This window comes from Triturus cristatus, chromosome 7 (assembly GCF_964204655.1).
Source record: "Triturus cristatus chromosome 7, aTriCri1.1, whole genome shotgun sequence".
In the NCBI taxonomy this organism is placed as follows: domain Eukaryota; kingdom Metazoa; phylum Chordata; class Amphibia; order Caudata; family Salamandridae; genus Triturus; species Triturus cristatus.
The window spans coordinates 1,667,227,404-1,667,250,158 of record NC_140590.1 but is presented as its reverse complement, the minus strand read 5'-3'; the positions used below and the strand labels follow the sequence as shown (position 1 = coordinate 1,667,250,158).

Here is a 22,755-nt window from a genome sequence, read left to right as displayed (position 1 = left end):
GTCCACTAATGCCCCTTGTTTCTAATGCACGTTAATACCGTCTTTCTGTGATTCTGTCATGCAGCAGAAGAAAATCTCCTAACAGTATAACCAGGGCGGCCTTAATAGCATTATAGGCCCCGGGCAAAGCAGTGCACTGGGCTCTGCCCACACAACCACTTGCAGGAATAAAAATGTTTAACGGAAAATGAGTGTTAAATTCTGATCTGCATGGGGCCCCTATGCTCGTGGGGCCCCCTGGCAACTGCCTAGTGTGCCCATGCGTTAAGACGACACTGAGGATAACATGGCATGAGAGCAATAGCAGCTTAGCCCTCACCATCAGCACTAAGTTCAACGAGCGGTCGCCTCTCGGATGGAGAGACATCCCTCCATCTAAGAGCATGACCCAATCTGCAGGGTGAGATCCCGAGAGGGCTTCTCATGAGAGGGGCTCCCAACATCTCATCTAGAACACTGAAATGTCAGGGACACCAAAGAGATGAGTGCAGAAAAGTCTGAGCGTTGCCAGCACTCACCCTCTGGGTCAACTTTTGAAGGTTTCTCTTTCTGTTTCCCAATGTTCCGTTTAGAAAATATTGACCTCAATGGATGGAACAATCCGACAGCTTTGCAGCTCCTTCTGCTAAAGATTATACCCAATGTTAAATACCTTTTCTTTCATGTTGGGCAGTCACCTTCAGCTGAGGCCATTGACCTCGTTGAGGGAATATGAGAACCAGGATTGGACTGTGCTACCATAATGTCACCTCAAAATGTGGTCATTCCCGCCACTATAAAGACACAGTAACACTGGTATGTTGAAAAAAAGGTGCAGCGCCCAAAGCTTTTCTGTAGAGCCAGCCTCTGGCCCTGCCAATGCTGGGGTTAGCAAATACCAAGGCTGCCTAGTCTTGATTCCACCTCATGCCTCTTCATTCCACTGCCCTGCACTTCCTGTCTTTTTACCTAATGAATACCAAGGCTGCCTAGTCTTGATTCCACCTCATGCCTCTTTCTTCTACCGCCCTACACTTCCCGTCTCTTTGCCTAATGAATACCAAGGCTGCCCAGTCTTGATTCCACCTCATGCCTCTTTCGTCCATCACCCTGCGCTTCCCGTCTCTTTACCTAATGAATACCATGGCGGCCTAGTTTTGATTCCACCTCATGCCTCTTTCTTCCACCACCCTAAACTTCCTGTCTTTTTGCCTAATGAATACCACTGTTGCCTAGTCTTGCTTGATTTCACCTCATGCATCTTTCGTCCTCCACCCTGCACTTCCTGTCTCTTTACCTAGTGAATACCAAGGCTGCCTAGTCTTGATTCCACCTCGGGTCTCTTTCTTCCACAACCCAACATTTCCTGTGTCTTTATCAGACCCCAGCAAATTTGTTGTAGCCGTTTTTCTCCCTCAGTCAATGATTTGCTATACATCTCTTCTTCCTTCCTGCTCCCTTTTCTGCCTTTCTCTGGATCAAAGTCTGGTGATGAAAATATGTCATGGCCACAAAAAGAGAGTGCCAGTGCCCATCAACCACACACACCGGCACAACTTAAGCACTGAGCAACATTAAACATTTAGTACATGGAAGGTTATTTAGCAAAGGATGCCTGTGAATATTACCTGCCGTGTGCACATTTTCCAGATTGCAAAGTGTTGCGCACCATTGCGCACATATTCACAGAAGGCATGGAAGAAGCAATTAGTCACGCATGACAAGTCAGACATCTACCAAGGAATGGTGAAGATTCAGGTTTGAGTGGCAAACATAGGGTTAATCCGTGTTCGCACCTACAATGGTGTTATGTACAAAGAACTGGTAAATAACAAGTGTCTTATGATAAATGTTTCTGCTGTTGTGTTGTTGCCATGGTAACCAGGAGCCAATGTTGTGCAGCAAAGAGGCGGTGTTATAGCACATTTACTGTCAGCGATTCCCCATCAGTATGTATGGAGCTTACAAATACCACAGATATGAGCTTCTGGAAGAGGAATATCGACTTCTTTACGTCAGCTGTTCTACCAACTCACCATGATTTTTAGGAATCCAATGCCAGCATTGAATACTCAATGGTTGCCCTCTAACAGGGCACCATCGCCCACCAGTTAAACCCTGCAATAAACACAGAGCTACTGAAAAAACCTATAAAACACCCCAAAAACCCCGGCAACTATTGCCTGATCTCCAACCTTTCACGTCCACAACATCTTGGCATGGGAGGATCTTGTATCATCTCAAACCTGCATCATATCTTCTGTTTGCAATGTGGCTATAAGGGAGCACCTCTTCTCCACCCGTCATGAGGGTCTCTCAGCGGCACTGATGCCACTCGATTTCTGCAAGATATGTCACTGGAGACCCCAAGATCCTGCTTGAGCCCCTGCATGACTGGAAGAGCCTGTCAGGCCACACCATGATATAGCACCGAGATACCCCTTTGGGGGTGATTCATGCGCTATATAAGTCAGATTAACATAACATAACATGAATTGGGTGCAGCCGTTCCTCATAGGCTAGAAGACCCCTTTAATTACGCAAAATAGCCTATGCGGGGGCTCAATGGGTCTCCGCATTCTTATCACATCTATTGAATACATTAATATGTCCCTTTGATCCATTAATCGCGGAAAATATGTTTGCTTTCAGATTTTCAAACTATATTCAAACCCCTCTCTTCCCAGGAGTGGGCTGAGGATTCCCTGATGATAACCAGCACTTAATTGTTAACACCACACTTTTGACAGTGTGACGCTTGGTGGCGCTGCTAATTTAATTTAGAGATGAGCAGAACATTGGTTGTTTATAAGTACAATATACATTACAATAGTGCTAATACCTGCCTCCCCAGCCATTCCTTTAGCTATGGGGACCTGGAATAATCTGAACTGTCGCACTTGCGGGCAAGAGAGATGGTTAGCAGTTGTTTTTGTACCGTCATTGGCAGCGATGTCAGGGGCAATGGGTGGTGTAAGCTGCAGTAACCTCCTGGTGAGGGCCCTGGCACTTATTATTTTACAAATTAAGCACTGATCAAATGTTATTAAACTATGCCAACATGAACACCTTGCTCTACACTTGCTTTGATTACTGCGAGCCGACCAAGTTGGGGGCTAAAAGTGAAGAAATTGGGTGTCCTATTCAGGTATACACTCTAATTAACCCTACAAATTACAGGAATAAACTTTCAATGTAACGTGTCTGTAAAGGTTCTCAAACTTTTGTAAGCGAGCCTCTGAGTGGACCACACCAAAGCATTGATCTTGACTTGGCTGGTCTATTGTTACTTTATTGACAACATTTTTAATAAAAAAATATTCTAAAACTGCGAAGGATTCTGAGCCAGACAGCGAGACCATCACAAGTCCACACAAACCTCAATTTACTCCCAGCAGAAGGTAGTATGTGAAGTAAAACCAAGCCCCCCCCATACAATTTCTACTGGGACAGAGGCCCCAGGTGTCTGCAAAGATGATTGGAGCCTCTATTGTCGGTGTTTAGGATTTTGGGGGCCCTGGGCAAAGCATTCTTAAAGGGCCCCTGTCCAGGACAGCTCTTTATATTGTAGTCCATTTTCTGATAATTAAAGCCCCATGATGCCAAACAATATTGAATAATACCTTAAAAGTTGTGAATGAGAAATAGAGGGATGGGAGATAGAGAGAACCTTCACTTTCCCAGGGGGGCCTTGGAAGGTGGAGGACCTGGGCACTTGCCCACTTTGTCCATGCTTTAAAACATCCCTGTTCTAAGGGCCCCCACTCTCCTCAGATCCAACGGTGCTGAAGCCAGAATTGGATGGAAGAGCTGAGGATTTAAATCCGTCAAGGTGCATGGACCACCGATGCGGAGCATGGGGGTTGGACATAGTTCTTGGGACAGGACCATTGCTCAGTGATGTGAGGGACCAGGCTATAAAGTGCCCTCATCCAGTCAAGCAATCCACAGAACCTTGTACGAAAGCATCATCCACCCCATCTCACCATGAAGGTATCTGACCTGGGCTGTGTAAATAAACATTTACAACTTTCCACCTGCAGAGCAGATTGCAGGAGTAAAGTCAGTACTCCCCTACGAGATGCAGTTGCCTTCACCTGGCTGCTAGGCTACATGCTGTCCTGTAAATAAAAAATTCAATGCATTCAGTCTTAAAGAGTTGACCTGGATCATAATCATAAGCATAGCAACTTATTATGGGCCCACTGATTATCAATCTGGCAGCAAAGGAAAGAATTAGGGTCTGATTATGAGTCAAACCCACGGTGGCGGTGTGGCAACCGCATCACCAGCGGTTCGACTGCCATATTACGACTTTGGCGGTCAGACCGCCGCAACCGCCTGGGATCAGTCATCCCTCGGCGGTGGCACGGCGTTCTGAGACCACAATATGCTGGCGATGCCTCTACGGCACAGCCAAGCATATTACGAATTTCCAGACCTCCACACTTTTCATGGCGGTAAACCTGCCATGAAAAGTGTGATGGTGAGGAAACTAAGGAGGCCCTACAGGGCCACCTGTTGCCTCCAGGCCATGGGAATGCGTGCAGAGGGGCACATGTCGTGCCCCTCTGGATGCATGTACTCCCAGTTACTGCACGGCATTGACTTAACAGTCCATGCCATACAGGAACTTGCTTTGGCATTCCCATTGCAGTGCCTTTCTAAGGCTCACCGCCTGGGACCGCCAAAGCACCGCCCACCAGACCAGGAGAAAACTCCTAATCTGGTGGGCAGTTGGTAGATGAGTTTGTCGGTGTGGGAGCGGGGCGCTAGAGTGGCGACGTGTTGGTGTAAAAATATATTTAGCTGTTAGGAAAGCTTCAAGATTTACCAAAAGGTATTCAAAAGCACACCACTGTATTGAATATACCCAGATTAAGCAGATTTGGAGACTGCACGCTTGTCGCTTAAAAATATTGGATTTATGAAAGTCACATTTGTCACTGATGATTCTCCAGAAATGTAGAATACGGAGTTCTGTCTCTTATGAGTAATAGGATTTGTAAAAGTCCCACTCATAGGTCCTGATTGCAGCTGTGACACTCATTCAGTTTCACTGCAGGTGTGCAGAATCTGCAGAATTGTGTGCACTAGAACATGCTCCAGGGTGTTCAAATCGGAATTTCACTCTATTTGCCACCAAGATCCCGGGCAAGTGTTACATGCGGAAAACATGTGGATGGATAGTGCACAATACGCCGTTTGTGTATGACTAAATTGCACATGTGCAGTTAGCGTGCGGGCAAACACAGCTCGGCGTGTGATCCCATCCTAGGAGCAGACAGGAGATTGCACGTAAAATGGAAGTAGCCCCATTGGTGAGATCAAGGCCAAATCAGTAACAAGCATGGGTTGATCTCTGTGATCTATCATTTTAGCTTTCAAACAAAATCAATAAGTACATTATCAGGAATTTAAAGAGATATTGAAGAGGGTCCAGCGGGGAGGGGGGGGTGGCTGGATATGGGAATGAATCCAAATGCTTTCCCTCCCTGGGAATCTTGAAGGTAAATGAGAGGGTAGAGACAGGGGCCATCTTCTGTTCTGTGCCCTTCAAGTCCACAAAGATGACCCCTTTATATCCCAGCTACTGTTTCAGCTACATAGTAATTATTTATCTGACATCATACCACACCTTACAACTTCCTACAGCGAATACAAGGGGCGTTTGCTAATTACGGATGTATCTATGGTTAGGTGTTTAGTAAGACACCGTGTATCTCCTGGACGTCCAGCGATAGCGTGTCGAGCAGCGTACCCGTCACACCACGGCACCTCATAATAGTCCTCTCTATTAAAGATGGAGAGAGACTGCTCCGCGACTGACAGGCGGAGAGCTCGCGCTTCCCGCCGCGAGACGCAGATCCAAGAACTGTGAAATGGGAAAAAGATGTGACTCGCGCTCAGACAACTTCACTAATCAGAAGGTCGGCGCGTCTTTCATTATGTTCGTGCTTGATTCTGCGTGCTCTCAGATAGCACAGTCCCATCCATTTTGGCCTGGTAATTTAAATTGGATCGACGCACGGTGCGGATTCCATAGCTTGTCTCCTACCCAGTTGTATTTGCCAGGCTAAAGGAAGTAGCAGTATGTGGGCTACTCCTATGCCTGCATATGCACAGTTCCTATGCAGTGACCCATATGGTCCAGTGCTCTCAGTTTCTTAAGTCTGAAAATCTGAGCAAGAAAAATGACCCAAAATGCTTTAGTCCCATACTTGTCCATACATTGGCCAAATCCATTAAGAAGAACGCTCACTAGTGTGCCTGATGTGTTTCCAAGCTTTCATGATGTTGTTTTTGATGCTTGCCTATATGCACCGCCAACAAACTCACAGCCTGGTATTGCGATCAAGGTTATACAACATAGAGGTTCTGTGTTTTCCCACTGTTCTTTTATCTTATAAACATATCCTCTTCTGAGACTGTTGAGTAAAAGACTAGGGGGTACATGTATCAAGCATTTTTGCTTTCGCAAACGGGCCAATGCTGCCAATCGGCCGGTTTGCGAACGCAAAAAATACTTTTCAGATGCAGCAAACCTCAATTTGCGATTCGGTAACCTGTTACTGATTAGCAAAATGAGGTTTGCGATTCGGTATTTGGAAGGGGTGTGTTTAGGGCGTCCCTTCCAAATACTGAATCCTAATGGTATGCACAAATGTTTTGTGACCGTGAATGCAGTCGCAAAAAATTCGCATAGTACTACCTACTTCAAGTAGGTGGTAACCCATTTGCAAATAGGAAGGGGTCCCTTTGGACCCATTCCCTGTTGTGACTGTTTGTAAAAGCATTTTTATGAGCAGGCAGTGGGCCCATGGACCATGGTCCTAAAAGGTGAAAAGAAATCTTTTTATTGCTTTCCTTTAAGGAAAACGGTCTGCTTTACAAAAAAAAATATTGTTTTATTTACAAACAATCACGGACATTGGGGTCTGCTGACCTCAGCAGGCCACCATCCCCATGATTTTTGAGAAACCTAGGGGTTCGCAAATTGCGATCTACCTCATTAATATTAATGAGGTTGCGCAATTTGCGACCCCCTAGGAATCGCATTCTGAAACTCTTTGAGTTTCTTGCATTGTAAATTGCGATTACCTAATTGCAATTCTCAGGAATGTGCAACTAGGTATTCGCAATTTACAATTTTGATGCAAGTGCCCCAATGACCTCCCCGGTCCTAAGCGTAACCCTCATATGGCCTGAACTAAGAAACGGAAGCCTCTTCATGTTTTCAAAGACACCATTTAAGTGACCTAAATATCGTGAGTTCTTCCAAACAGTTGCCCTTTTCTATAGATCACATCTGCTTTCTAAGTCACCCTGGTACAGAGATGTACCTCTGATAAGATGAGTATATTAAAGTAAAGTTGACATGGTGATACATTACCAACAAAGGACCGCCATCTTTAAATATCTCAAGTGGTAATCTTGTTTACCAAAACTGCCAGAACAATGAACTATTCGGTCTCCTTCCAGTGAACTTCTTTCCTCATTGTTGCTCTCTTATCCACAACACGCTCAACTTTGTACTCTAAGTCCATATTCTCCACAGTTCCTCTTTCTGAGCAGCAAACTGTGTTCAGCGCAGCATGGGGAAGCAATATCAAGATGGATGCCCATTTCAGAGGAAGTACCACCGTATTTCAAAATCACCTGGATTACGGTTGTGTACAACTGACTCTTTCTAAAAATGGCAGTACAACAACAGTCTAACCATAATACTTTGAGTGGAAAATGTATGCAATTTAAACCCCACCTTTGAATATCAGTAATAGACCTCAATTGGCACGAAGCCAATACAAGTCCTACCCAGAGTGCTCTGTAATTGAACCTCCGTTTCATGCTTCCAACAATGGCCCTTTGATCAACATTGTACGTAACATGTACTGCCAGCCCCTCCCTATTCTAAAACTTAGCAACTAGGAACTCCTTCGAAATTCCATCTTTACTGAACGAATGCAAACATCTGCAGCTGCGAAAATGTCACCATCTGTTCCCGTGATCACAAAGGCGGCGAATGATGTGATCTACGCTGTATCATTTGAATAAGACCACCTGGAATGAGAACCCAACACAGAAATACCAAGCGTGGTTAATTTTTCTTATTGCTTTTCCAGCCCTGGGATTTTCTGATGCCGTTTAACATGCAGATATAGGTCCTATACCCGGTATTGAACGGTACAGATTATGGTGGGATAAGAGTCTCCCGTCACAGTCTCGGCAAGGAGAATTGCCGTAACTAACATGATAAATTAAAGACATTATCCATTCGTAACAACCTTCGTCTAATAGGTTAATAGTTTTCTTTCTTAATATGTATTAAACAAGAATGGTTATAATGAATCCATTTGTAGGCAGCAGTGGTGGTCATTATTGAAGGCAGCTGGAGAAGAAGAAATCCCCTAGGATTGGGGAGTTTGGCCTTTAGAATTTTATGCATACTCCTTTTTATGAAAGGAAGAGAAATAAATCAGGGAAATTGACTTGTGAGTATTTCCTGCAGGCATTGAGCAATACGCTTATAGCACTTATACGTAAAGTTACACTTAAAAAACACATAGCATGAAAAAAACAAAAATGGGTCTATCTGGACTAGGAAATTTGTTTCTCCATATAAAAATCCCGAAGCATGGTATAACATTAAACAGATATACAACATCTATGCTGAACATAGGAAGCAATGTTTGCACCTAAAATAAGGGAAATCTGAATCAAAGGTAACTAATGATTGTAAATTGCAAGTTCAGCCCATAATAGATGGGTTTTCTAATCTAAAAAGAGCAGCAGTAAGGACAAGAGAACCCAAGAAAAAAAGCAAATGACTTGCATTGAATTACCAAATTTCTAATAGGCGGAGTTTGGCTCTGTGATCCTGCTCCTATACAGTGTCCTTGTCAGATCCTTTTAGTAGGACGTTCCTTTTTCAGCTGTTAGTAATAAAATTAAAAAAGAAAAGTTAACTGGACATTTAAGTTTAGAGATCTATTAGCCTCTGATATTCCAGCGAAAAGACATAAAAAATTACCAAGCGTAGCCAGTGTAGATGCATACCTTTGGTTTTCTTTGCATCTATTAAGGGCACCTCTCTCCTGCTGTTTTTTACGCTCTTTCCCCAATTCTTATAACTTAACTTCTTACCAGGGATAACAAAACAATACTCTTTCCTAACAGATTTAAGATGTCTTTCCTAGTAGCAAGGTGTGCAGATAGCAGCGGCTGAATAGTTCAATGTCTTCTTTCTACAAGCAATGGAAACAAAATGTTAGCTTGCCCATACAAGTGTGTTTCAAAGATCATTGATTTTATTAAAACAAAATGGTGACTCTATGTCAGCAGTGCTCTCTCTCCTCATTATCTCCCTTACATATTTCCTTCCCTTGTACTTCAGCATTTCACAGTAGGTTGCAAACACTATTTTCCATTATGAGTCCTTTCATTTACCACTCTTCTGTCTCCTCACTGTAACAGGCAACCTTTGGCTATGTTTGGGAATATTTATTCGGTGTAGAACCATCTTTTTAAAAAACAAAACAAAAAAAAGAAAAACACAACTACACATTTTTCAGAAGCAGTTTAGATAGAATCTACACAAAATCAGAAATTGGACACACCAACGACTATTTTGGAACAATCCACGCTGTAGTATTTAGACTCTGCTACCCACATGTGGAAAAAACTTATGATTGCTTTCTGCGTGAGTTACAAATTTGGCCTGAAATGAATCCCAGGTACACTTCCTTTAATAGTGTACTCTTGTCACCTTTCAAGCTACTGAAGCAAAACCAAAGGCCATTTCTCCACATTCCTCCACAACTTGTTTTGGCTTCCTATGGCTATGATCTCAAAGGATCTATCTATTGTGAATGTACTGTCTTTTTCCTGATAAAATGAAACTACCCAATTCCTCATTACAGGTGCCAAAAGTTTATCGAAAGTTTATCAAAAGTTTATCACTGCCCCTCATCAGGAACATGGCAGCACCCAGCTCTTCACATAGAATTGTCAAACATTGTAGTTGTTCTCCTTCAGTCCCTCCTGCTCAGAACAAATTTTACAATGAACTTGTATTTTTCCAAGTGGCCACAAGAATGCAGTGACTCGCCATTCATACTCCTCTTCCAGCACAGCAAGCGTCATCATTTATGTACAAACATTTCCACATATAATTACTCCAAATGCCGCCCACTTCCTCATCTGCAGTGTTTTACTAGGCGGTGGGAAAGGATGGAATCTTTGTCTTCTGGCCCAGTCGCCACTGAGCTCTATTGCATTATAATTTGAAGATATTTTGGCATTGATTCTTCTATCCTGACCTAAACCTTACCTGAAGTTTAAAGTAAATGATAATTTCTCTCTCAACGCCACCCCGACTCCCAACTCACAGCTTGCAGTGATATATATATATATATATATATGTGCGGCAATAATATTTCTTGTAGTAGTGTACTGATGTTATGCTTTTCAAATCGGGACATTATCAATAATGTGTCCAGTGCAGATTCTGGGTTATTGGGACTTTCTTCCATTCATGGGACTTGACTAGGTGTTATTACAAAAAATCTTTAGTCAAATAAGTGATAATGCGATTGTCCGGCATTTGTGGCATCGTACCTGCGTGCAGGGGTATCATTGTGGGGGCAACCAGTCTTCGAAACTCTCACCCTTTGTCCCCATTTATGAATCGGATGTTATGAACAATTTTGAAGTAACTTATTATTTCTGCTCTTATAATAGGGTTCGATTGTCAATTATCTTTGATGTTGTCATGGAAAAAGCCTATAGGGTCTTCTTTTTGTGACATTATTTTCATGAAGAAGGGTAAAAAAGAATTCCTCTACCCCCCTTTGGCATGGTGAAATAGTGCCTATGATTGGATCATGATAAAATGTTGAAAAGAGGATGACTGTAATGGATGGACCTCATATTGACAACTTTCTAAATTGAATAATACCGGGTTTAGTATTGCACACTGTTGAAACTGTAATTTGGTGAATGTAAAAAAAAAAGGCATTCCTTTTGAAGAAAATCTAATGATTTTCTTCAAAATAAAATATCAGACTATGTATTGAGTTGAGCTTTTACTTATTTTTTTAAAAAAGCAAAGCAGATAGAAAACATTAAAGTTGTGACAGTATGTCTTCTATGTCTGCTTCAGCCAATGCAGAAAGTAGGAACAGTGGAAGGACAGTGTTAATTATAGAAACGAAAGCTAAAGAGAATTTGCGAAAGAGTAATAGAAGATGGGTGAATAGTTAAAGAATGGAGAGGGGTATAAAAGAGAAACCCTTTTTTTATTTTATTTATTTCGTTTTTTTATAGCGCGAACTAGACCCGTAGGTATCTGAGCGCTTTACATGAGCACCAGTTGCGTTACAGACAGACACATCCATCATTTTTTATGCACGGGGAGATTACGTGATTTCCCCAGAATCCCAGGATGCTGGGCGTCCCAGACGAGACTCTAACCCAGTTCTCCAGGTCTAGCCGTTAGGCCACATCCTCTCCTCAATAACATCTTCTCCCTCCTTAATAAAAGGGCTATATTTAAAAAGGAGCGAGGAAGTGTGGAGGATTAGAGAGAGGTATAAAGCAGGGCCAAGGGCTCATGGGAAGAGAAGAGCGAACTGGTAATAATCTGAGACCTCCACACGAGGGAATGCCAAAAACGCAGGGAGGAGAACGAATGGAAGGAACAAGAGGGGAGGTGAAATTAAAGTATGGTAAACTATACGACCTGCAAAAGAATTGGAGGAGAAGGAAATGTGAAACACGTGATGGTTCTGAACCTTTTACCCACGATCATTAAACAAGCACTGGCTTAATCAATAGGTCTCATCAGTGAAACCTTTGTTTGATTAGATGCAAGTGCAAGAATGCATGGCTGCCATCTTGTAATAATGTTTCTTGAAGCAAGAGAAAAATGATTCAAAGATAGCCACTGCATGTGTGCATGCACACCCTGTACCTATATTTTATTTTACTTTTAGAAAAATCATTACAGGATTCCGCCAATCACGCATTTGTGTAATTTTTTATTTACCATGCCAAGATGAGGGATGGCCATCTTGGAAAGGTAAATTGAAACGGGAAATATGTACATAATGCTTCACAGTGAGAGAGAAGCGAGTGGCCTACTGGCAGTGTGAAGCTGCCAGGCCCTCTGGAATATAATTGCAAAAATAAGTTTAAAAAAGCAGGGAAGGAGGACGTAAGTTCAAGTCATGGGCAGTGTGAGGTGGAATTTATTGGTGTGAGGGCAAAGGTGGGTGTGGAGATGGCAAGGGTGCAAGTGCCAAAAGCGAATGGTTCGATAGGAGTGAGAATCTGCCAGGCCCTCACAAAAAGAAAAAAGTTAATAAATAAAAAACAAAGTGGGGAATTGCAGGGAAGAGAGAAGGGAAAGCCATCCGCTCCTGTGGTGTGGTAACGGGAATTGAAAAATAGTCCGCTCACATCAGCACTGGAAGGATACAAATTACCCAATCAAAATGGTGATAAAGGGGTTATGGGGAAGGAGTTGCACAGAAAAACATGAATAGTTTGAACAGCCATCTAATCAACAGCTGGTAACCGAGATGGATAGGAAAGACCCAGCCTGGAGCAAGTGGGTGACCCAAAGCCCGCTCTATGTATATAGTATTGTGGCCAATAGGACTTCGAGAGGAGTAGGTTAGGTGTACGTTAGGATAGTGTAGCTCAGTTAAGTTAGGATAGTGCAAGCATTGTTAAAATAGAGCTTCTCGAGGTCAAGACCTAAAACAACATTTGGAAATTCCTTTTAGCTCGAAAAGCACTTATTAAGTAGGTTTCTGCAATGGGATGCATGCAATACACTTCGGAAAAGTTGTGGAAATATGTGTTGGACTACATTTCCCAGATTTGGATTATGCATTTTGTATGTTCATTCAGTTCACATACAACCCTACAATGTGCTTGAATGCCTGGAGTCGCCTGGCTGCCAGGGGCCATCGTGCCTTTGGCTCCTCCAGGGCCAACAGGCAGCTGTTACTCCAGTTCCAGTACACGTTCACCCCCATGTGAACTAGCTACGGTGCTGTTTCAGTCAGATGTTGCAGACTCTGAGGATATTGATATCTCTCTCGACCGGCCATCGGTGTGACTGGCCATGGAGTACACCAGTGGCCTTTGAGATGCTCCTGGCTGTCTCCGAAGACCAGTCGACCTCTTATTTCAGCCCTTGATCAGATGTTTCTGAAGAACAGATAGCAAGGCAGTGGTACATACTTTTTCTTCTTCTGAAGCAATGTATTCTGTCTGAATGCCTATTTGAAGCATCTTGTCTCCTGGAGGGCGTCCGGCGGGATCCCTGTCTTGTGGTTTGACACCACGCTGTTGCCTTTCAAGGGGTTTCAGGGCTGGTGTCAGCTCTGGTCGACTCCTCCGCTTGACTTGGCAGGGCTGTGTTGAAGTCTGAATTCTGACAGCGCGTTCTTTTGTGTATCCTTGCAGCTCCGGGCTCATGCCGTGGACATGAATGGCAACAAGGTGGAGAACCCCATAGACCTCTACATCTACGTCATCGACATGAACGACAACAGGCCCGAATTCACCAGCATGGTCTTCAATGGATCTGTGGACGAGGGGTCCAAACCAGGTAACTGCTGCATAGCTGAGGAAGTGACGTAACTGTGAGACCAAGGAAATGTGAGAACAGCAAGGTGGATGAAATAATAAGTCTGCAATAATGGTGAAACTGTCATGACTGCAAGAGTAGTGAAATAGCATGAATTCTACACTGATGAAGTGACTCCGAGAGGTGGCATGACTGGTTACGTGGCTTAATCACAAGACTGCAGGAATGCTAGACTTGGCTGTGTTTTATTTTTTGTTTCAGCCAGATGGTCTCTAAACGTGTGCATGCAGGTAGCCATCTTGTAATGGTTTTTAAAAAAAAATGTAAGAAACTCCATTACACGATGGCTGCCATACATCCACGGCAGCAATCGGGGAATGCTTTGGATTTGTTAATGCTTCTGATGTTATTTAAGAAGCATTGGCAAAGCCAAACCCACGAGCAAAGCCAGTACCAGGTACTGGGTGGCATCAGGTGTTTGGGGAGGGGGACGGGAACATCTTGCACTGTGGGATAAGGGGAGGCTGGAGTGGGAGTAAGACAGTGAAGGTGGGCAGAACAATGTAGGGATTACTACAGTGGACTGTTTAAAACCCCGTATAACCTTCCACAGAATGCCATGGCTTTGAGGGCTGTCCAACCAGCCAGTGGCAACTCATTAGAAATGCCTTCAGGCAATAGCTGAAGAAGGGAAACTGCCTTTACAATGCGGGCAGAGCAACGTGGCAGAGCCATGTGTGCCGTTTCCCCGCAAGTGCAACCACGCTTGCCTTAACCACACATATGTCTTGACCACACATATGCAAGGTCAAGGCAGTGCGCCATCCTAGATGTCCAGATGAACAGGAACAGGAAGCGTCAGGACAAAAAGCTTGCCGTGGATGGGTAAGAGTGGCCGGGTTTGAGGGGTAGGGAGGGTAGTTTTAGGGCTCAGGGGATTGGCAGTTGTTTATAGGATAGCGTGCTGGGTTTTAGGGCTCAGGGCAGGGGGGGATGGGGTAGTTTTAGGTATTAGGCATGGGGTTAGTTTTTAGGGCTCGGGTCCGGGTTGTTTATAGGGCAGGGTCCAGGGTTTTAGGGCTCAGGGCAGGTGGGGGTTGGGTAGTTTTAGGGGTTGAGGTAGTTATTAAGGCTCAGGGGGTTGGGTTGTTTATACAGCAGGGGCCAGTGTTTTAGGGCAGAGGGGCTGGGGTGTGATCTTTACCACACATCCCTTTACCAATCATGCCTTTACCACAAAATTGTGTGGTAAAGGCATGTTCTTGGTAAATGATTGCGTTGTTCAGATGCATTTGTTCTTCGAGCTGTGTTGTAGAAGCATGTTTGGTTTAGCCATGTGTGCCTCTGTCATACAACCGCGGAAGAAGGCTGACCAAAAGCCCATGTATGAACTCTATGTAAGTGTGTTGTCCTGCATTGGTAACATGAGGTCTCCAATAGACAGTGCCCGAGGGTAAGACCTAAAAGGGCATACATAAAGCATAAGCCGTTTGATCACCTAAATCTATGGCTAAAGGGCAAAGTTTAACAATATTTTATCCATTAGGAACATGTTTTCCAAATAAGAAGTGAAACTCAATTCTGGAAGTATGTGTGGATAGACCTGAGAATATTTATCATTGTATGTAGCAGGTTTCTGCAGTGCTACCAGGCAAGAGAACATGTTTACAAATGAGTGATTGAAAGAGACCAGCTTACTGAGAACCACAAAACTGTGCGTCTGTCTCTCACGCTTCATCATCCAGCACACCGCTACACTTCCCACATAGGATCAAAACAAAGACAACATCCCTCTAGCCACACACCCTACATCAGGGGTCTTCACAATGGGGGCGGTCCCCCTAGGGGGGCCCAAGTGTCGCGGGAGTGGGGGGGGAGGCATCAGGCTCTGGCCAAAAGGAGCATTATGGTGACAAAAAAAGCGTCAGTAAGCCGTTCTGTACTGGGCCATCACTGACATCTTTTATGACTTTTATGATTTATATCCTGGCTGAGAGTGTGTCAAAAGGAAGGCCCCCCCAAATATTCATCAAAACTCCCACCCCCATTTCAAATAACCACGCTGTGGATACTTGTACACTTCAGTAAGGCCTACCTGACCAGAGTTTGACAACCATGTATTCGATTGCATTTTTATAACAGTAACAGAACTTCACTGCAATGTCTAAACAAGTCTAAACATATTTAAATGTTGCCAATTTAATAAAGTACTTGTGAATTGCCCGATGATTTTTTTTTCGACTGTGGGGGGTGCGGCAATAAAACGTTTGAAGACCACTGCCCTGCAGGGTGTAGTGTACTACCCATGCAGGTAAATGCTTCAGCGCTATATAAAACTTTATAAATAAATAAACATAGGGTTAGTAGTAGGTTTTATGTAATTGCTGCAATACAATACAAGACAGTCGGAGAGGGTTCTTGCTTCTGATAGCACAGCACCCCCAAAATATATTTAAAAGGCACTGAGTGAAGAGAAAAAAAAAGCTGCTTTCTTTATCCAGCCCTGCGGCTCTAGCAATCAGAACCAATAGGCATTCGAGGATGTACCTCTGTTTGGTGAAGTCTCCTTGGGGTCGAGACCTTTTGTGACATATTTTACCACAAGGCCCCTGTTTAGGCATGTGGGGTGTGTATGCGAAAAGTGAAAGCGAGCAGAAGGGGTCTGCAGACCTCACAGATCTGCAGATAAACCCACTGTGCGAAGCAGAACCGCGCAACGCCGGGATGTGCGCGCGATAAATCAGCAGCATCCCCCGCGCGCGCGCGCGCTCTCCTGTGCCGCGCCAACAGAATCAATACGGAAACAGCGCTCCCTAACGTGTACCTGGCTGCCGCTTGTTAGCATGACAAGCGAGAGCAAACTGCATCCTCGGCTTGTTTGAAATCCGGATAAGCTTTTAAGCCATTTAACCAGATATGGACACTTTGGAGTGCGGAATCCACAGGCCCGCGGTGCCGCCAGCGGTGCTGAGGCGCTGTACACACTGCAGGTCCCTGGGGAGCAGGCACGGCTGAGCTCTCGCTACACGGAGCAGGCAAGAAAGAGGCAGATTCCTGCAGCAGCAAATCACGCCTGGCCAGGGGAGAACAACAACTGGCTTGTGTTTCTGTTCTTATTCGGCACAAACTCTCTGTAGGGGCGATACGTTGCAGGAAGGGCGGCCGATGGGCGACTTGTGGGCAAGCTGTAGGACTGTGGGCCACACCTCTAGTTGCCCTAGGCCGGTGTACCCTCTGCCTTTCTACTTATCCACACAGCTGTGCTCGCTTATCGTTGGCATTGATGTTTAAATGGCACCAAAACACTGACACCCTCACAAAGATGGCGCCTGTGGTCAGCACAGATGTGCGGCCGACTGTTAAAAGGGGTCCCCAGAGAAAGCAGAACACAGAACAAGGGGTCTGGAACTAACTACAGCGTCCATTTTACAAAGTCAAATGCAAGCATTTATATACTGGGACATACATTGTTAGTTTGATTTTCTTTTTTAAGCACTCCTGGGGTATTATATTTCCTCTTTTATGTTTTCTACATAGTCCTTTATACTATTTCCAGTACAACCTCTGTCCTCACAAATGTTGTTTCTATAATAAATTATTAGTGATTAAGGTGGTGTCTACTCTAAAGTGTGAGCACTTTAAAACACCCTCTCCAGATACCTCGATAAAACCTTTTTTTCCTCCCGAGCATTAGTTTATCTATCTCACCCTTTCGCGTCTTTACTGTATTTCCTATTCTTCAGCTAAAGTATCAACGCACATTATCCCAGTCCACTTACATCTTGTTTAGTTCATTATGCCAACAATCAGCAGGCTGCGCTGTGTTTTGCCCGCCCATGTTCCTGTGTTCAGCTGCTCTTTCTTTGAAAGCCACATCATGACATTGCGCTCTCCGGTTCAGCTTGGAGTCTGTCGTCGTCACTCCTTTGTTCCAATATCCCTACTTCTGTTTGAACTTGACCTGATCATTTGTGAATTCCAAAGCCCTGATCCCAGACTTGTCTACAATACATGCGCCTTTTTCTTATTGTTTTCTGTGTAGCTGTGTCATGAGTCACTGTGTGCCCCAAAAATGATATTTTGGTTTCCTCAGAACGATGCTGTGTAGTCTCCTCACAATATTTCAATATGATTTCATATTTCTCACAATATCACTTTGATTGCCTCACAATGCCACTTTATGATTGCCTCACAACCCAGCTCTTCTGATCACCTCACAACCCCTCTCTGTGATGGCCTCACAATGCCACTTTATGATTGCCTCACAACCCCGCTCTCTGATCGCCCCACAACCCCGCTCTCTGATTGCCTCACAACCCCGCTCTCTGATCGCCTCACAACCCCGTTCTCTGATCGCCTCACAATGCCACTTTATGATTACCTCACAATGCCGCTGAGTGATTGTCTCACTGTGCTGCTCTATGATTTCCTCACAGTGCCACTTTATTATTGCCTCGCAATGCCACTTTGTTATTGCCTCAAAATGCCACTTTATGATTGCCTCACAATTCCACTCTGTGATTGCCTCACAACGCTGCTCGGTGATTGACTTACAGTGCCACACTATGATTGCCTCTCAGTGCTGCTCTGTGATTGCCTCACGGTGCCGCTCTGTGATTGCCTCACAATGCCGCTCTGTGATCGCCTCACAACGCCGCTCTGTGATTGCTTCAGAATCCCGCTCTGTGATTGCCTCACAGTGCTGCTCTGTGATTGCCTCACAATGTCGCTCTGTGATTGCTTCACAATGCCGCTCTGTGATTGCCTCACAACGCTGCTCTGATTGCCTCACAACGCTGCTCTGATTGCCTCGCAACGCAGCTCTGTGATTGCCTCACAACGCTGCTCTGTGATTGCCTCACAACGCAGCTCTGTCAGTGCCTCACAGTGTCGCTCTGTGATTGTTTCACAATGCCGCTCTGTGATTGTTTCACAATGCCGCTCTGTGATTGTTTCACAATGCCGCTCTGTGATTGCCTCACAGCGTATTGCTGTGATTGCCTCAAAACGCCGCTCTGTGATTGCCTCACAGTGCCGCTCTGTGATTGTTTCACAATGCCGCTCTGTGATTGCCTCACAGTGCCGCTCTGTGATTGCCTCACAATGCCGCTCTGTGATTGCCTCACAATGCCGCTCTGTGATTGCCTCACAATGCCGCTCTGTGATTGTTTCACAATGCCGCTCTGTGATTGCCTCACAATGCCGCTCTGTGATTGCCTCACAATGCCGCTCTGTGATTGCCTCACAATGCCGCTCTGTGATTGTTTCACAATGCCGCTCTGTGATTGCCTCACAATGCCGCTCTGTGATTGTTTCACAATGCCGCTCTGTGATTGCCTCACAGTGCCGCTCTGTGATTGCCTCACAATGCCGCTCTGTGATTGCCTCACAGTGCCGCTCTGTGATTGCCTCACAATGCCGCTCTGTGATTGTTTCACAATGCCGCTCTGTGATTGCCTCACAATGCCGCTCTGTGATTGTTTCACAATGCCGCTCTGTGATTGCCTCACAATGCCGCTCTGTGATTGCCTCACAATGCCGCTCTGTGATAGCCTTACAGCGTATCTCTGTGATTGCCTCAAAACGCCGCACTGTGATTGCCTCACAGCGTATCGCTGTGATTGTCTCAAAACAGCGCACTGTGATTGCCTCACAGTGCTGCTCTGTGAACATGGAAACAAATGTGCACATCTGATGTTTGAACAGGGTTGTTGCCCGGGTTCCTGAGGTCGGACTACTTTTGCAGTGTGACTGCAATATAAAGGAAGCGAAAAGGAGTTACTGATAGCAGGGAAATCTGTTTAGCATTGATCCTTAGAAATAAATAATGTAATGTAGTCTAGTTGGTAACATGCTTCATCTACAAACTTCATCGAGTTCGTCCTACCTGTAATTTCTGACTTCATGACCTTACTGTATATGGCTCACTACTAACCAGTATGGTCTGCCTCCTATTAATGCCAAACCTTTGGAAACCCTACTAAGGTTTAAGGTTTGGTATCTTAAAAATAAATAAATCAGTAAAAAGATTGTCTGCTGGATGTGGCAAAAGGGTAACTCACAACTAGGCCTCTTGACTGCGGTGAAGCCATCTAAGCCCTCACCCTACCTGCCCCGATTTGATTGGACGCAACAGGTTAAACAATAAATACAACTAAAAGTAGGGATATGTCGATGTATAGCAACCAGCTCAACAGACGTCCCTCAAGTCTGCAGTCAAAGTGTTTAAACCCATTCTTGGCTCTGCCAGTGCTTGTGAGGCCTGTCAGGAGCCACCCTTGGCCTCACTGTGCCTGCTGTCCTTATTCTTAGACTCACTCATAACTCTGGGATGTCCCTCACTCCTGCAGGGGCTTCTGCTATTCGGCGCCAGCACCCACCCTCCAGTACCAGCTAGCCGCCTGCTCAACTCACAGACTGACGCTGCACACACCAGCCAATTACACAACTTTCTCTGATATTTACCCGGCTGCCCGACAAATAACATCTTCACACCTACCCACCACCACGGCGATCTAAATAACATGTATTTCCTGGGCCCCATCATGCTTTCAACAGTGGATAATAAGTATGTTTGTCTGGCTGCCTTAATAACAGCTCATTTTTTAATCTTTAGATCTGGCATCCAAAAGCACAAAGTTTCACATATTATTGGGCATTTTTACCCTCTGCTAGTTCCACAGGAGATGTGTAAGATGACGCTGAGCTGTGCTTTCTGGACCGTCCCTATGCGGCTTCTTGTGTGGTTCCTCCTTAGAAATCACGTTTAAACGGGTCTCCCCGTGTCAGGGAGGCGCCATGGACGTGCTCTGGGTCTTAACATGCGTCTTTGAAAGAGCCCTTTCAGGGACAGCCCTTTCATGCAGTCTAGAATCAAACACAGCAAGTATGTCAATAACACGAAAAGATGTCACTGCCCGCATGTTTTTAACGTTTTGTGTTTTGCACACATTACATGAAGTGCATTTCACACACCTTCATTTGTTAACACTGTGGCTCCTGTGCTGTGCTCTTCCAGATCACACCAATGCAGTGGAGGAATCATATAGAACAAAGCAACATTCTTTCTGGGACAGGATTTTGGGGGGCCCTGGACCAAACGTATTTTGGGGGCCCCTGATCAGAACAGGTTGGGAATAATGATTCAATTTCAGCTCCTCACGTCCTCTTTGCCAGGTCACTGGCAGTTCACAGGAACACTTGTCCACATTATAAATGTGTTTGCATCTGTTATTCTGGGGCAGTGATGGTTGTTTTCAACATTGTAACACAGCAACAGCTCACTAACCTAACCTTAATGCAAATAGTCTCTGACATTTTACAATTTCTCCTATGTGAAGTCCTCTTTTGATCAAAAAGAAGCATTTTTATGGGTGTTTCATAAAACATAAACACAACATTGTGTCTGCAATATACTCACACACATCACCCAAGTTAAAATAAATTGAAGGAGAACAGTATTTGAAACAATCTGTTTAATAATTATTTAAGGTTATTGGGGGAAGGCTATCTGCAGAACAGAGCTGGCTCTATCAGGGGGCCCCCTGAAAGGCTGGGGCCCTGGGCTAGAGCCCACCTTGCCCATGCCTTAACACGCCTCTGCGTTCTTTCAAGCAGTGTTGTGGTAAAGCATGTGAAATGCATGTAGATTAGTGTGGCTCCGGCGCCCCATGCTTCTCTCAAACACACAATTGCACTCTGAAATCTAAAGTTAATGATGGAAATGGAAGAACAAGGCAGTGGGACTGAAAAATAACAATACATTCCCCATGACTGCCCATCTGAGCTGCTGGCAGAGAAAACCACTCACTTTAAATTGTCTACCTATCTAAGAATGTTTAATAGCATTACAGTGCCAAGTATGTGACACGCAAGATAAAGCTGAAACGTCCTCATTTCCTAGCTTTAAAAAAGGTCTGAATTCGCACCTTCTCTGTAGCACTGACAAAACTGGCACACATAGAATTTCCTTAGAATTCTTAATATTTATTCATTCATGTATTCATCCATCTATTATTGAATTTCAGCAGTTAATATACTCTGCTAAGAAATACTTAATCCTGTAGCAGTATTTAGCCATCCACTCTGATACAGTCAGGCACATATTATAAGTAATTAAGAGAATACAATTAAGAGAAAATAAAAAAAACGCCAAAAGAAACAAGCATTTGCAATGCAATAGGTCTCGCAGTTACGCGAGTTTCAGCTATTGGCATTGTAAATAACACCGCCTTTTATTTATGTTTTTAAAACAAAAAATAAAAGGCATTATTATTTGCAATGTCAATAGCTCAAACTCGCGTAAATGTGAGACCTATTGCATTGCAAATGCTTGTTCTTTCTTGCCATCTAAAATTCGAAAAGGGTTTTCCATAACGCACATTTTAGGAATGTGGCACTTATAGTTTCCACTGTTTCCAATCTTTGTTCCTTTAGAATAGCCTGGTTGTCAGGAACTTCTCAAACTAGGGGTACACTGTTACTGCTCAAGGGTCTTTTCAAAATATTTTGAGTGGGCCATGTATATGAATACATTATTAACCTTTTCACAGCCACTCACACCTTCGTTCTCCCTTAAGAGCCACCCATATGTATTATAAAAAAACACAATCAAATCAAATCAGGAGAATTTATATCGCGTACATATCACTCAACAAGAGTCTCATGGCGCTTGCAGACTGCTCGAGTGGACGGACCAGGGCTAATTAACATAGAGCCAGGTTTTCAACTCTTTATGGAATTTACCATGTTCTGGTATGTATCAATCAGTCTATAGAGAGAAAATACTAAACTGCAATATTTTGACTAATGTGCCACGTCAACATCATTGTTTCAGCGAAATGCCTACAGACAGCTGTCTTAATCTGGACATATAGAAAATTCTGAATCAATTATCTCAGTCTAATTAATGGCCAGATGCTTGTGGACACGGTATCATAAATAACAAATAGAGTTTCTCCTGTGGAGTACTAGGGCACACATTCCATTGCAAAGCACGCTCTCTGGCCACTGTGAAACAATTGAAACGAATGTCTAACTACCTTGACATGAGCCAAGGCGCATAATTACATAAACATTTTGATATTTAGTTTCCTGAATCTACAGTTTATCTCCATGACCTTCACTGATTCACTGATACATTGAAATCTGTCCAGTCCTGTCGTCAAGGTGTGCTT

General features: G+C 44.2%; 1 protein-coding gene across 1 annotated transcript in view; it reads left to right on the top strand.

Moving 5' to 3' along the window:
• Positions 1-22,755, top strand: part of CDH4 (cadherin 4) — a 1,855,428-nt gene that overhangs the window by 1,369,468 nt on the left and 463,205 nt on the right. Inside the window, exon 6 of the mRNA XM_085619784.1 lies at positions 13,456-13,600. Coding sequence (XP_085475910.1) covers positions 13,456-13,600 — 145 coding nt within the window. The remainder of the gene's footprint in view (positions 1-13,455; positions 13,601-22,755) is intronic.